General features: G+C 52.6%; 1 protein-coding gene and 1 non-coding gene across 3 annotated transcripts in view; both read right to left on the bottom strand.

Moving 5' to 3' along the window:
* LOC131669567 (uncharacterized) overlaps positions 1 to 16,716 on the bottom strand; it is a 53,297-nt gene that overhangs the window by 5,398 nt on the left and 31,183 nt on the right. For both annotated transcript variants that reach the window (XM_058944523.1, XM_058944522.1), the window contains one exon: positions 3,745 to 3,881. In XM_058944523.1, coding sequence (XP_058800506.1) covers positions 3,745 to 3,881 — 137 coding nt within the window. The remainder of the gene's footprint in view (positions 1 to 3,744; positions 3,882 to 16,716) is intronic.
* On the bottom strand, positions 2,276 to 2,396 carry LOC131669583 (U5 spliceosomal RNA). The gene has a single exon (XR_009302386.1). It is a non-coding gene; the product is annotated as a U5 spliceosomal RNA (small nuclear RNA).

Genomic DNA, 16,716 nt, shown 5'->3' with positions numbered 1-16,716 from the left:
CTCGGAGGCGTGTTTTACGAGCGGACAACGAGCGCGTACAAGCGCGGCTGGACGAGTACGGCGAGCCGCGCCGGGAAGGGCTTGGAGCTTCCGCGCGCAGACAGAAGGTTAATATTGACACGGGCTCTGGCTCTCGAGAGGCACTCTGCTGCTCGGTGCATCGCGAATACGAGACTTCGCTTTCTATTTGGCGCGTCCAATAAAGATAAAGAAAGCGATGCTCTCCTTCTGCCTGTCCGCGCTAGTCGGCCAGCCGACGTTTGCCAGGACGTTGTAAAAAACACATCTCTTTTCAAATACTCGGCGTGAAATCACAGCCGCCAAGTGCCGCGGAGAGCGCTACGGAATTTTTTTATTGTGTTTGCCAAGCCCGCGACAGCCGTCTACGTGACAAATGCAAGACGGCAGCCAAACGAATGCCGAGATAGCGCGCGAACGCTTTCACGGAAAAATCCCGTATCAAGAGCGTCGAATGGCGCGCACACCTCCGATGCTCTCGCTTGATCGTTCCGCGGGCCAAACGCAATGGGACCCCCTATCTCGTGACAACCTTCGATCGTCAAAAAAATAAAAAATAAAAGAAACTCATCGATGCTCGTCGGGGTTTCGATAAATAGCGAAAAACGATAGCGCTGGTCCGACTGCCAATTGGAATTACGCGGGAAACCATATCGCGATTCGCGCGGTTTATCTTTCGAAAGCTCCGGGAGGCTGGACGTTTTCAGCGAAAACTGAAGCCAAATACGCCCGTCGACGCGTTCTCGGCGTACCACTCGAATGCCGAGGCTGCGTGCTTCGATTGTCCGTTAAGTGGCATCGCGCTGCGATCGTTGACGCGAGCACTTGGCCCGGCAAAAGAAGGCGTCGCGGGCGCGCACTACGGCGGCTGGAGAAGCAAGGGCGCGCACAGTGCCGACCGACGGCAGCCCCGCCGTCGTGAGAGCAGGCGCGTGCCGTATCAATCGTCGCGAGCAGGCATCTCGGCGTAAACGAACGAGGCTCGCGCGGCTGTCGGAGGGTGCACAATGTAGCTGGCTGCGCGTGCGGCAGTGGCAACTCGATTAGGAAGGGACTTGGCTTTTGGGGTACGAATGTTTAGCCCTCTTTCTTGCCTGCGCGCAAGCCGGCCCGATTTAAAGTTGGCACTCAGCCTCCCGCTCGAGCGGCGCTGCCGGCGTCTTGCTTAGCAACGCCCCAGATTCGCGACGTTGCCCCCTCGCGCAGCGCGATGCACGAGCGCGCGCCAATTAACGAGCTCGCGCGCCGCCACCTGGCGAAGCGATCCGGCCGGCGCCGCTCTCCTCGAGCTCCGTTTGCCGTCCACCGACGTGGCGGCCACGAGGACACCTGCGAGCCCGTCGGACTCGGCCGACGAGCGGCACTCCGCGACTGACCGCGGATCGACTGATATTCAAGTCGGCGAAACGTTTTAATCTCACGGTCGGCCATCTCGCGCGGCAAGCTCTCCGTCTACCTGTCAACTTGCCAATTAAGTTTTTGCTCCGGCTAATTACCACTCCCGCGCCCTATTCCCACTGTCGGCGTTGCTCTCTCGCGCGACTCCTGCCTTCTTGCTCTGTTTGGCCAGCGGCACTGCGCCCTCGGCAATCGCAGACTCCTATTTCCGCTCGAAACTTCGCCACTATTCAGGCCAATTTGTACGTGCGCCTCCGACTAATTTTTCATTAAACTATTACGATTGTTGCTCGATTTACATTCCGACACTGCTTCGTTTTTCCCTGTCCTTTCGGTATCTCGCTCCGACGGATCTATCTCCGTTTTATCTATTTCCCCTCTACAAATGTTTGGCGGCCTTTGTTCGAGCTACAAATATTTCATTGAATGCACGAATTTGCAAATTTTGCTTGCTGTGCGTTTCCAAAAATATTATATTGACATTTCGAGTAGTTATTGCGAAAGTGTAAAGCATATTTCACCATAACTTAGTGGAAAAATATGTAATGAAAATGAATGGAAGCACGAAGGGGTCTCTCTATTTAAGGACAACGGACGTCGGGTAACGTCGGGGACACGGGACGTGTACGGAGATTATCGAGGTGATTTTATTGTCCGTTTTCACCGTAGTACACGTCTGACGGCCGATGCCTCGTTATGTAGAAACCTCCCCTAAATAATTCTCAACGCTCCATTGTATTGAAGCTTTTGAGCATTATGAAAACCATGGCATAACTGTGAAGATTTCACAACCAGTCGACTGATTTTTTGAGGACGCTTTTAAGAACAGCAGAGAAAAGATGGGCTTGTATTTAATCATTTGCTGAAAGCCAGTCGAGCACACGCAAAATCAAACGAAGACCCAATGAGCATTCCCCGCCACGGAAATGTTTAGTGAAAGGCGAAAGATTTATGCGCGGAATAAAGAGAAAGCCGAGTGACGTCGTGGATGTTCGATTGTCTATTCGTCTCCCTTGCGAATGATAAGTAAATTAGGTGCGCGCGCAGCTGGCAGTTGGCATTGCGTTATTTTAATATTTTCTTCTAATCGGCTCGCCACGTACAATGCCAACTCACTAACGACGTACAAAGCTGATCAATGCTTTTCAAACAATGCAACTTGCACCGATTGGCAAATCAATAAAACGCATTAATTCGTATGAGCACAAGTTAATTGGTTCGAATTAAAAGAATAATGAGAATTATTACGATCTTTTCGTCGCAAAAAGCAAATATAACGATTACTCATCAGTATTTTATGCGTATCGTGCAGATCCCAGTGCGATTTCTTTACCGTGGAACGAGTGGCAAAACCGCCGATAAATAATTTTCACTGAGTCATTTGCAACGAACGTAATCGATACTGAGAAATCTGACACGATACCGAATTGCGCAGCGCACGCGTATTTTTGCGAAAAGAACTGGGGCATCGTTTAACAAATTTTGTGCAGTCACTCGTTTCACCTGTCTAAGCGAGCAAGTGCGATTTGACAAGTACTATCGCGACTCATAAACAGCGTATCAATGAACATTGTTCTGCAAACGCGAGCAATTCCGTGGCTCGACTAACTGCTTGCAAAGGCAACGACGAAGCATTTACTGCCGCGGCATGGTTGCTTTAAAGATATTATTGGTTGAAAGGCATTTTGGCTAATAAGGGTTGGAATTGCGGAGCTATAGTGGTCAATTTCCGAAAAGGAAATCAATAGGAGCAAATTGGAAGCGCGGGGGAGGGCTGCGTGCATTATTGGTGGTCAGCTAATACCGATGATTTAGCGAGCTAACGGCTCGCCGGATATTGCACGGGAAACGCACGCATTCCCTTCTCGTTATTCACGCGACGCTCGCCACTTGGTCTCGGTAACAGCACATTTTACCGATGAGCCAGCTGCACACAGAAAGTGTGTAGCTCGGAATCGCTAAAATCACACTTTGCTTCTTCGTTCATTCGCGTTCTATTTGAATTTTGGTCGACAAATTCCAACGACTTATTCAAATTACTTTGTAACTTTGAATTTTGGATATCGAGTATTGTATGGAGGATACGCGAAAATGCTGCTTTTAGATTTCTTGTTGAAAGTACGTTTGCAGTAGGTCTCGAAAAGTAAACTGTAGGAAAAAATCCACAAAGCGATATGTATAGAACGCGCGAGCTGGTTCGTTCGAGCTCGGAGTAATAGGCATCTCCTCGGATACAAGGAAGCGCGTACGCCGCGCCGTAACAAACGCGCCCCTCGGATCCGTCAGCGAAAATAAGCAATAAGCAATTGGTTTGCGAAGCAAGCTCACCTGTCCAGTTCTCTTTGCAGATGACGAACCCTCGAGCTAGTCCTCTCGACTTCTGCCGCAGCCTCTCGTAGCCGAGCTTCGGCCTCCACACGCTGCCGCCTTTCGCGTTCCACAGCATCTCGCTGAGCAGCTTCCCTCTGGAAATCACAATTACAATGTTGTCATTCCCTAAAGTGCGTAGAAAAACCACTAGTTTCGGCTTCGCCTATTTACAAAGTTGGCTAATGCACGGGACGCCGGACGGCGATAAATAAAAGTCAATACGTGGACGAAGTTGCTAGGCCGCCGATTGATGTAGTTGCAAACGAAGCGCGACTACGTATAAAGTTAATTTAAGTAGACAGATCGGGCGGCATTCAAGGGGAATGGCATCGACGCGGATTCGGCGAGTAAGAGGCAGCGGTCGGAGAAAGAGGAGCCGATCGTGCGGAAAGCAGCGCACAATCTGGTAAAAGCCGCTCGCTGACCATAGTCCGCGCGGATGCCAGCGGCGAATGCGAGCGAGCTCCGGGGCTTTAAGAAAAGCCCACTCGGATTTATGGTAGCCCTAAATCCTGCTCTCACTACTCTCCAGCCGGGCTACTTTTCCCTCCGGCGCGGCGCTCCTCCGACTTCTTACCATTTTCTCCTTCTTCGCTCGCTCCCACGACTGCGACTCGGTTATATCGAATAATCCGATGCCTTTGGTTTCACTTGCGTCCTCCGGTTATCTCCGCGCCAGGCACATTCGTTTTCCCTAATCAGTTGCCGCCCGAGCTATCCCGAGTCGCTCGGCTGTCGACGCACAAGCTCGATTTGTGCTATCGCTCGCCGCCAGTTTACCCGGCGGCGCGCGAGGCTCGCTGGAGGTCGCGCGGAGGCCTCGTGCCTTGGCTGGTCTACCGGAAGGAAGAGACAATTCGGGAGGATCGAGCCGCGGGGGAAAGAAGCGGAAGGCCAGACTGGAAAATGGAAAGATCGTTTGGACGCCCGGAGAGCTCGTGTCGAATCCAATTACGGCTGGCCGGGGAGGGGCGCAGTTCTTATCCACTTCAGCTGGAGATTCGACTCGAGCGCGCCCTGCTCGGCGAGATACGTCGCACGCGGCGAGTCGCTGCCGACCTAGCCGAGCAAACGAGCTTACCGCGTGCTCCGCGAACGGAGAGACTGCCGCCCGGCCGGGAAGCACTCGGCGCGTCGTTGCGCGAAGCCCGCGACAAAGCCCACCGGTCGAAGGTTATTGTCCGCGGGCGCTGGCAACGCTAGAAATCCATCGGGTTCGCCACGTGCGTGGCGACGAGGAGGCCGCTGCAGCGGCAGCCTAGCAAACCAAAAAGGCTGTCCTCCGGTCCGTCGACTCGTGATTTATGGGGATTTTGTAGTCGGCCGCCGCGCGAAAATCGAGGCACGTGACCGACCTATCAAGTCCGCTCTTCGCACACACCACTTAGCTCTCGCTCCGTTCCCTCTCCACTTGTTTTATTAGCTCGGCTAGCTGCTCGGAGGCGCTCGCACCTTCGCTCCACGCCCATTTGTTTTTCATCGGATCGACCGACTATGCTAAATCGCCTTGCTCGGCTTGTTAAAGTCGAGCGAGAGAGTGCTGCAAACGGGGCCAAGCCGCCGAGGAACGAGGCGAAGAACTGGGAATACCCAAGCGGCTTGCATTATTGATGCTTCCTTCTGTCAAGATATTGCGGTTCTACTGCCGCGGGAGCATTTTCGGCGAAGCCCACGCGTAGCCTATTCATTAATTATTTGCTCGTCCATCGCGGCACGGCTACATCCTGTAATTCCGCCGTGATTGAGCCCTCGGAACGAATTGCCCCGGCTCACAGTTCCACCGGGAAAAACAAATGCGCGCGTCTTTCACCGCGTGGAAACGGATAATCCCTGCAGCTGGCCTGCCTCCAATATGGATACAGCTTCTCGATGACCAACTCCACGGATGAATATCGACCAAGCGAACGAGCAGATCCGACGCTGAAAATCGAGGCAGAGAAGATAATGGCCGTTTCTTAACGCGATCGCTGCCCGCCGTGAAATGAACGTTGCTCGCGCGAACGCGATATTCATTCGCATTTATTTCGCGTCTATTTGGCTGGTCGCACTCTTGCTTACGGCTCTATCGCGCGCGCCTATCGGCGGTATTCTTCCTTCGCGTACCACGGCGATCCGCGCGATACGGAGAATAGAATTTGGTGCTGCGGTATCGTCGAAACGCTCGATCGATCGCGCATTTTCCTCGCGCTGGAACTAGCTTTTGCGATGCGTCGCGCATTAACGATTTAACGACTCGGCAAAGATGTTGTTTGCCGATAAATTGCGGCCGTGGGTAAGTAGCTGCGCCGCGGAATAGTCGATAAAGAGAGTGCGCCAGAGAGCGACTGGGAAGCATTGAACTTGAATCGAAGTATACCTGTAGGGTCGCGGCGCGCATGCAGCGGCTAGTTGTATACATAATCTATAGGGACAGGAGAGCTCGGCTGACCGGCGTACGTGCATAACACGCATCGGACATGCAGACGGAGAGACGGACGCGCGTCGCGAATCCGAAAGCGCATCGCCGACCGAGTCAATCCGCGCGAGCACGCATGCCGCACACGTGTCGCGCGTGTACAAGCGAAGCGGAGTCGAGCTACAACCAACGGTGCACCGGTACACCGGGCGCCGAGCGTCGGCCCTCCCGCGCTGCCCGCGAGCGCCGATGTGACGGCCTGCCAAGTGCCAACCGGATTACACGTGTCCGCGCGCGCTCCGCTGCTGCTACTTGCGTCCGTCCGGCTACTCGGCAAACGTGACGCGCCTCTCAACTAGCTTGTTTAGCTTACCGCCGGGCCCGTGCGATGGACTCCCGAGGCTTCGTCGGCCCTTCCTCTTCGCTTGCCCAGCCGCTCGGCGTATGCCTCCAATCACGTCCAGGACCCTCCGAATACCGCGCACCGCGCATCTTGCGCGCGACTTTCCCGCGACTTTCCCGCGTCCGTCGCTGTCGCGAGCACGCAGCCTTTGTCCGCCGGCCCCTGCGTAATTCAATCTTTCTGCCGGCGTCCGCCACCGCCCTGACTTTCGCGGGCTGCCCGCTCGGTCGCGCAACGAAAGAGAGCGCCGGTTTTGCCTTTGGCTTCCGCCGCGAATCAAGCATTCCTCCGGCGCACCCGGCTGCCTTACTCTACCTCGATCGGATATGTACCATTTGCAATGGCAAGCAATTAGGCCGGGTTTGCGTTTCGTGACTCGAGTCAGCAAGCGACACTCGTACGAAAGACCGCGTGCCGTTCGATACTCGTTCTTTCGGACTTGGTCCATTCGATAGTCGGGGCACAACCGGGGCTGGCAAGAGACGGCGAACGTCGACTCCGAGCGCGCGCGGCGCGGCCTCGGTAGCTCCCGTCCCGCGACGCGTCGACTCGGCGGCCCCTGCGCCCCCTCGGCGCGCGCGCGCGCCAGGCCGCAGCTGCCGCGCCGAGGCCCGCGGCTGCAGCCGCCCCTCGCCGCCCGAGCTCGCCCGGCGCAGCGAGCCAGCCGAGAAATCGGAAGACGCGCCGACGGCCGCCACGCGTAAGAGGAGGAGAGATCAAGTGGCGAACCTTGCTGGGCTTGAGCAGCGGCACGTTAGCGGCGAACTTGCGGGGCTTGGCAGCGGCGCGCACCGCGGGACCGCAGGCCGCCGGGGTCCGGGGCCCCGTAGTCGGCGAGTCTGAGGTAGGCTCGGGGCATTTCGGGCCTGCGGCCCAGACGCGGGCGGCGACTCGGCCGATCGGGCCCTCGACGCTGCGCTTGATAAAGCGGGCAACCCCGCCGCCGAGCTCGCCGGCCTTCCCGCCCTCCACCTTGCGGCCTCCTTCCAGCGAGCTGCCAGTGGCTGGCGCCGCGCTCTTGCCCGTCCGCCGCCGCCGCCGCCCGGCGATGCGATCGGCTCGCGGCTCCTTCGACAGCGGCTGCTACTGCGTCCCTGTCCTGCCGAGCATCGCGCGAGCCAGTGTTCTCGTCACTGCCGTCGCCACTGGCGGCAGCGGTCGCAGCGCCGCGACTGCCGGCCGCGCGTATTTTTAGGCTGCAGCTCCTTCGAGCCGAGAGAGGCGAACGAGCTGCATGCCGCACTTACGTAACTCGCGTATGACGAGAGAACGAACGCTCTTGCTCTCTTTCTCTCTCTCTCTCTCTTTCGCTCTCGCTTCCCGCGTCGAGCAACAACGTCCGCCGCGCGACTCAGCTCCAAACTGACTCACACACGCCGCCGGCTCGCAGTGCTCGGAGCTCTCCCCCCTCCAGCAGACGACTGCGCGTGCGCCCCCTACACCAGCCCCCTCCCTCTGTCTCTCTCGCATACGCCTCAGCCCTTCCTGTATAATACCTTCGTCGACGGCTTTGTCTGCCTGCCTGCCTGCCTGCCTGCCTGCCCGCCTGCCTGCTGCCGATTGTCTACCTTTGACACCCGCACACCAGCTACACCGCGCATGTGTCTGTCGCTCTGCCTCTAGCCGACGCTACTTTTCGCCATCGTTAGAACGCCTCGACCTTATGCTTCTCGCAGCTGTTGCTGCTGAGAGCTTTGCAAAAACGAGTGATTTTTTGCCTTGCTCCCTCTCTGCTTGCAATTGAAACGAGAACTGTGATCGTCATCGAGGACACAACCGCAATGTTACGAGCATTAGAGAGAGAGAGAGAGAGAGCTATGCACGTGCGATTTTAGGAACAGAAGCGCGAATAACACGAAGTAGCTGGCGTAACGCAGAACGGACTAAGGGGAGCTCGTCGCTCTCTCTCTCTCTCTCTCTCTCTCTCTCTCTCTCTCTCTCTCTCCGCTGCGCTCGTTAGACAAAATGAAAGCGCGAAAGGGAAATTAGATGACACAAAGGTGCGGCCTTGGGCGCGTACTCCCTCGAGCTCCCCGAAAGAAGCGTCCATGCCTCGCTCAGCACGCGGCCGCGCCATACGATTACTCTTTTCAAAGCTGTGCCAGCGACTGCACCAGACACCACGGCGGCCAAGTTGAAATGACTAGCGCGGACCTCGACGGAGCTTGCCCGAGCAAACAGCAAAGAAGTTTGAGAGAACGGCCTGCGTAAGTTTGCCGAGCGGTGCTGGATGGGATCTGGCCGATTCGTGCCATTTGAGATAACGACAGCCTCGATCGTTCCTCGATCGTCCGGAAAATCGCTCGCGCGGCTGGCGCTCGTCGAGTGCCCGATACAAAAGCGCTGGCACGACCAACAGCCACTGATAGTCCCGCGCGGACGTCAACTTGGTCGTCATGATCGAACTCCAGCGCCGGACTGGAGTTCGCCGCCGACCGATGACGTTGCAGAGTTGAACGCTCCTCACCGAAGACCCGTCGAATCGCGATTGAGTCTGCTTGCGAGATGATCCAGAAAGCCACTTGCCGGCAGATTATCGCGTTACGGTCGTGTAGAAATTCCGTGGGTGTCATCGGAGCAACGGAAGCGCGGTGGGCAACGGCTGCGTTAACCGCAGCAGCAGTCTTGCTCCTGCCGTCGGAGCCGTGGCAGAGGGAGGAGGCCGCGTAATTTAATTAATTAGCGATTGGCCGCTCGCGCATACGCAGCATCGCGTCTGTGTGTCGTCGTCGGTGTATCGCAGTACTCGAGTCGGCCATGGAATCTCGTGATGCGCGGCAAGCCGAGCTGGTCGAATCAGGAAACGGTGCGAAGCAGTTTGTTGTTCCACGTTGCGGATGCCAGAGCTGTCGAAGCAGATGACGCGGAGGCTGGCTCGGCATCGAGCAAGTGAAACCGCGAGAGGCATGCGGTCCACGTCGAACCCTCTTCGGCGCGAGCTAGAGAGAGAGAGAGTACAAGTAGACGGGGCAAGCGAAAAGGTTAGGCGCCGATAACGGTAGAGCGCTCATCTTCATCTGACGCCGTCCGACCAGCTTTACCCTCTGTTCAGCCGGCTCTCGACTCGGCTGTGATTAGGCTGTCAAGAGGCGCGTCTGATATCCCTCTGATGTCTTGTTCGCTCGAATGTATCGTTCTCGCTGGTGTTCTCGCGACTTCCACTGTGGCTTCCACGGGCCGTCCATTCGGTCGTCGGAGCCTCTCCTCGGAAGCACCGACACGCCTGACAGGACGGTCTCGGCAGTTCTGCCCGACGAGTCCACTGCCCATTGTTCGCAGGCGGACACAGGCCAGATCAGCCGACTGTGTTTGAGGCTGGTAAACAGCGATCTCTCGGTGGTATTGATTCAGCGGGCGAAGGACCTTGAGCCTTTGTGCTGCAGCTTGTCGCTGCGACACGAGCCAGCAATGCGGCTATCGTCGGCCGACGCCTCCACTTCACCTCGGCCACTTTGGCCGCGTGGGCTCCGGTGAGAACTAGAAGGGGCTGGCGTGCGGCTGATACAGTAGCTGGTTGATTGTTTTCCATTTGGCTGCGAGCTCGGCCGCCGAGCCAGCTGTAAGTCCGCGAGAGCCTATCCGCAGTCGCAGGCACGAGACGGCTCGGCGTGTAGGCAGCAATTAGCATGGCGATCTAGAGCGGCGTGCGGGGATTTGGAGGGTGGCTGCTCGCCTAATCTCGCCTGGCAAGCTCCCCGAGAGCAGCCAGCCAGCAGCCACGTTCCATATCCGAGGGAGCGCGCAGGCAGCGCAGGCAGCGCCAGCAGCGCCAGCAGCGTTATGGGAGATTGCGCTGCGGTCGGCGCCGTTACAGCCGCGGAGAAGCTTACTCCAAGGGTTGCGCGCCAGAGCTGTTTTATGCTACAGACGCCGCACGAATCTGGGGTAGGAGCCTGCCTGCCTCTCTTATACTTATCGTTCTCTCGAGGGGATCGTAGCCGGTCCACCAACGCCACCCTACCCCTACCCTGCAAATTATTCTCTCTTTCGGTCTCTCTCTCTCTCTCGTTATATATACATATATATACATATATATACTTAAAAATCGATCCCTAATACACTCATTGATTCGCTAACGAGCCCATTGAAATAGAAGACCCTCGGACCAGACCGTCAGTCCTAGTCTAGCCCCAGTTGTTTTTGAATCCATTTTTTCTCCCCTCCCTCCATCGCCTCTGCTTTATATAGTCGCGTCTTTCTCTTTCTTTACGCTTTCGCCGCTGCCTCATCTATCAATTTTTAGCGTTCTATCTCCTCGCGTCAATTATTTTTAACGCGTCATCTATCGTCGATGCAATCAAGTAAACACTGCGTCTGTTTTGTCGGAATAGTAGCTGAGTCGCAGTTACCAAGAAAAATCGTGTCCACTCTCCCGCGGCTTGAATAATAAATAACATGACGTGTCAACGGCACACTTTTTCATCTTTTTCTGTCTGTCTGCGCCGCACATAGCCGAGAGAGAGAGAGAGAGAGAGAGAGAGAGAGAGAGAGAGAGAGAGAGAGGAAAAAAGAAGGCTGAATATTCTTCGCAAACAGCCCCCTCCTCGAATGTTCTAATAAGGCAACGAAGACAAATGAAAATTCGTCTAGTCTGCAAGAGACTGACATCCTCGGACTAATTTCTCACGAGCTCTGCCGTTTACATTACCTTCAACACCTTTATCTTGACGCTACGTTTTCATTCTCTGTTCTACGCGGTTCATTAAAAATTGGTTATGCAGAGCTTACAAATAAAGTTACAGCTGCATCACGCAGACACGCGAAGGCATGGCGGAGATAAGGCTGTAAAGAAGCGAGTCCGACGATGGCGACTAGCGGCTAGTGGATTTAGCGATTATAGCGCTGGGAGGTCCGAATGAAATCAGGCGGCGCTTTTAAAAGCAGCCTGCGAGAATAGGATAGAAAGCTCGGGGTGAAAAAAGTTGAAAGGCTGGCTCGAATCCGTGTAAGCTCTCCCCAAGGGCCGAGTTTACACAAGTGCTAAAAAGAACTTGACTCGTGCACAAAGTCGCATAGGGCGCGCGGCTTCGTCGACCGCCGGCTGAATAATATTCAGCTCGTAAAGTCGCGCGCGAGTGCTCGCGCGAGGCCCACTCCGCGCGGCTCGCCGGCTAAATATACGCGCGAGCTGTGCTTCGCGCAGCTCTCAATTAGTGTAAACACGCGGAATGGAGCGCCCTGCTCCGAGTCACCTTGGAACATGGCAGCTCGCTCGAAGACAGCGGCGCGCCGCGGAACTCTGCCGGCAACTTTGTCGGCGTCGTGCGACGAGAACAAAGTAAATAAACAAGAGAGCAGAGCAGATAGAAGGCACGCAGGGGACGGTGGAAATGCGGGCGCGTGCGCCAGCGGGCATAGGGGAAGTGTGTGCGCGTATCGGGCTCGGCGCGGCAGCGCCGAAAAAGGCTGCTTGCCACGAACGATTGATTGCTCGTTGTCTGCCGCGTTGAATTCGCGTTCGCGGCGCGAGCAATAAGGGAGCCCGCGACACGCACGCAATGCTCTCCACGGCAAACCGGACGGGGAAAAATGCCGGCTCGCGTGCTCCCGCGCCGTCCGTACATTATCACTGCCGAAACGCACTTCGCGCATAAAACTCGACGCAATCGCCGTTTCACGTTTCACGTTTCAAGGCAAATCGCACGCTCATGCGCCCTCCGCGTATACACGCTCACCGTTATTTTTATTCCCCCGACTAGCCAAACGGCAATATTTGCTTTTTCTTCTGTTCGCTTGCGCTCGTACGGACAATAAAATAACCAAGTTCCGCAGCGAAAACTTGGCCGAGTAGCACGAGCTAATTCATCGACTCTCCGCGTGCCCCGCCTTCCTTTCTGGCGTTCCCTCGAGTCAAATTTATTCTTATCCGACAGGTCTAATGTGACCTAATTGACAAAGCTTTTTAGCGGAGCACGATTTACCATATACGCCGACGGCCATTCCCCGACTAACCAAATACGGCTAGTCTTGAGCTCCTCAAGGAGATGCCGCCCGATTTCGGCAACTAAATGGATGTGCAAATGCAGCCATGCGTCCATTCTATTGTTGCATATCAAGTTTCTCTCGCTAAGCAAGTTTTAGGTATTCTCTCTTGAGTGAAATTAATACGTGACGACGTTCGAGCGGAGTATCACCCCCGCTGGCTCGTTTGCGCAAGTTAAGGCTGCGACCAAGTGGCGCCTTCTATTTCTTCTTGTAGTCGATACGTCTATCCTGCAGCTTGCTTGCTGCAAGCCTGCCATGTAGACTTCAGGATATTCTTGTTTTTCGTTTAGATTTGTGACTTTTTAAGTAATAGTTTTCTTTACTCTTGGCATAATGATCCTGTCTCTGGTTGTGCTTTCCAATATATCACACTCCGTCGCGCTCGCTTCTTCTTATAGTTCTCCATTATCGCTTCCAGTATAAAGTACTCCTTCGCAGACAGTGCTAGATATGTTCAATGTACAACCATACGCTCCTCCCCGAGTAATAATTAATAATACCATATTATGTGGCAATGCTGTGAAACAGCGCATAATAGATTGTCGTTAGAGCCTTTATGTCCAAAACAATATATCTCATTTTTTTCACTATACATATTCTATGTGATGTTCCCATTTGATTCTCGAGTCCATCACAATTCTAAGATACTGACGATACCGTACTCTCTTCAGTGGCTTTTTCGTAATATCAACGTCGTTCTCATTTTTTCAGTATAATTTCGTGGTATATCGTGTCGAAAGAAATTGCTAATTCTCAGAAAAAAACTACCACTTTTTCATTTTCGTCCACTCCTTTTATTTTCTTTTATTAATTATATAACATTCTTTGCTCTATCATTCTTTATTCCCACTTGCTTTCTACAACAAAACTATTTATTATATTATTTTATGTTTCGATAATAGATTACATAATTTCTCATGTATTATTTTTTCAAAAACTTTGTCAATGCTTACAATTAATGATATAGGCCTATTGTTCGTAGGTTGCATTTGTGTATTGTAAATATATTTTGCTCGTATACCTTTATATCAAATTTAAGATATGATCGCTGCGGTTCTTCGTATTGATGATGTTCATCTCAACATTATTCTTCTTAATATTACAGCGGATATTAATAGTGCGTTTCAACAAAGTCAATGAAGGATGTTTTCTTTCGTGTTCGATTACAGCTGAAACACGATGTTAAGATTCGCCTTTATTGTCTGTAACAATTCTTTTGCATTTACTAACTACATAGTTCTTAATTTGCTTGACTTGGTGACCTCACTACTTGTATTGATATTTCTAAACAGATTTATTGCTGATAACGGCAATGCATAATAGTTTCCGGTATATAATCAAGACATTCGAATGATAATTAATTATTCTTGTTTAAGACTCTCTATAAAGAATTCCAAACATAATTGTGACCTGGTCGGTCGGTGTATAAGATTGGATGTCTTTTTTTAATACCAAGTTTTCTGCACGCAGATCCACTGGCATTATCAAAACAGTTCATTTTTTTCGATGAGACAAGTCCTACAAAACTTAGTTAAATTTTGGAAATCTATTTCAAACTGAAATAATTTATAAATTGTTAGAAAAGAGGATGTTTTCTGATCGGCTTTTTTATATTGCATTAACAATTTATGACTTATTTGAATATGAGATAGTTTCTGGTAAAAAATGTGGCTTTACTTCATCGAAGTAAATAAGCTCTAGAACGCCCACTATGGACAAATTGGCATGCGTGTGAAACAAAGTGAGCTAATAAAACTGAAAAAAAAAAATTAGATCGAAATCAGGGTTGAAATGTTTTTGTTACTTCCGAAGTAATGTGTTCGGAGAAAGTTTCATATTTCCAGGTACATAATAATATAAAATGTAATTTTCAGTAAACATCCACCTAAATGTGATCCGAATTAATAATCAAGCGACCTGAAATAAATCTATGACAATATATATAAATAAAGTAACTATTTAGAAGAACATATAATCAACGAGTTCTTCGGGAAAGGAAGCTACTTGTCCATGGGGCGACAGGGTTTTTATACGTAAATTATTCTAGTAAATATTTGCTAGAGCACGTGGATTTACGTCGGGGCAAGTTTTATCTCTTATCCTGCTGGTGATAGAAAGAAAATGTTCTGCTGGTAAAATGAAGTAATTTAGGCAATTAAATTATTTATTGTCGTTCCGTTGAGTTGTCATGAAAACATTATGAAATATCGAGATGGATACGTTCGAGGGAATGACGGCATTAGCCGGAGATGTTTGACGGGTAGCGAAAGCAGCTTAAGTGAAGTCGGCGTCAAGTTGGCGCCACTCAAGTCGAGAGGGTTTTCGACGACTGCCCCACGCTCAGTTATATCACGCGAACGACCGCGCCGTTCCTTCGTTTGCTGCGCTTCCGACATATCATAATAGACGACAAGAGGGTGCATATCCGCGCCGGGTTACTCCGCTGGAGATTTTCCACGACGTTAGGGCGCGATAATCGCAGCGTATACTCTCGGCCATTCAATTTTCTCGTCTCCCGCAGGCGGCCGGTCTTCTCCTCCGCTGATCACGGGGGTATCTGATTTTGCTGATGTAGTTTTCCTCGCATTTTCGGAATCGCTTACAGCAGCGGCCATTCGTGGCAATGGCGAACGCTCGGGCCTACGCAGAGAAACTGCTTCTCTCATATTGCCAAAGATCCTTCATCTCCCTCGTGCCATCTCGACTCTTTCGTTGATGCTCGCACGGAAATGGGAGGCTTTCGCCGCCGAGATTAGAATCGATCAGTACGCATTCATTCGTCAATATTTCCCTACGGCTTTTCTCTTTGGAGATCCACCGAGTCGCTTAGTTTCTGACGCTCTTTTAGGAGACGGATCATACGCGTGAATCGCTCTATTATCAAACAAGCTTGAAAAACGTTTGACTCTAGACAGTGTGGATTATCGTATCTTCAAAGTGGCAGCGCACATATTCCGATCGTTCGAAAATAAAGTCTCGCGAAGGAAAGTGGGCCAAGACAGTCGGAGAAAATAATCGGTCGGCGCAAATAAAACATCGATGGAGTGCAGCGAAGATAACGAGCAAGTAAAAGGAGCGTCAAGGAAGAGGAAGCGAGGATTGTCAGGAGGAGCTTCTCGCCGCGGTTTAAGGATAAAAGTGGCGGGCACGGAGCTTATTATGCTACAAGCGTGCCGCTGCTCGTTGGCTCCTTCTTTCCGCAGCCGAATACACGTATAATAAAGCGTAGCAGGCGTCGGCTAAGCGAAAGGCGAAATAGAAAATTCATTTTGTCACGGAGGAAGGAGCGCGCGGGCTTAGGCCGAGGATAAAAAGGGGGCAAGAGAGCGGCGCAGGCGCCAGATGCAGACTGGAAAGACGCGGAAAAGTGGCAGATCCGCCAGATATTCTCCCCTTCGCGGAGGATCCGCGGGGCGAAGGAAAAGAAAGGAGAGAAAAAACGGCTTGGCGCTAAGGCGATTCTCGGCAATGGCGCCACCCTCGTATACCTCTGCTCGTACTTTTCTATAGCACTTATAGCTCCGAGCGCTGTATCTCGCAGAGGCATCTCGCGCGCCAGTCCCCTACAGGCTTTTTCCGCCTCGGGCTGCGCGCAACAGACAAGCGCAAAGGGACACGCCGGTTTAATGGAACGCACTGCCGCAAACTACGCAAACTCCGATCGAGTCGTTATGCCGATTTGAAATGGACCGAGAGTCGAGATATGGCCCTTCGATCGGCCAGCCAGCCTTCGCGATCGATATCGCTTCGCGCCGAACATTTCCAAATCGAGTTCCCAGTCATTCATCCCACCATTATCTACCGTTCGAAACTTGGAATCGCGAGGATTTTATGGAAGCGCGTGGAGAAGCATTTTCGCTCGTAAATAGGTCTACTGCTGACGTGGCTCCTAAGCCTTCGGCTAAGACACCTCGCGGAAAAGGGTTAGGTGAACTGTGAAGAAGGTGTCTCGCTTGTCGTAAGTCGAGCAAGAAAAGCAAACGGGCTTCGCGTTCAACTGCCGCTTCAAAATTCTGGTCGTTGCGATCTGATGAAAAAAGCCGTTGAAACGTTAACGGTAATCGCCAGAGTCGTTGCAGTGGCCATTTCGACCACGAGTCTTTTTCAGGCAGGAACTTTCGGCCGGGCGACGTTGTCGCCGTCGTAA

Source organism: Phymastichus coffea, unplaced genomic scaffold, assembly GCF_024137745.1.
Source record: "Phymastichus coffea isolate CEN01 unplaced genomic scaffold, Cenicafe_Pcof_1.1 PCOF00094, whole genome shotgun sequence".
NCBI lineage: Eukaryota > Metazoa > Arthropoda > Insecta > Hymenoptera > Eulophidae > Phymastichus > Phymastichus coffea.
This window is presented reverse-complemented; position numbering and strand designations above follow the sequence as displayed.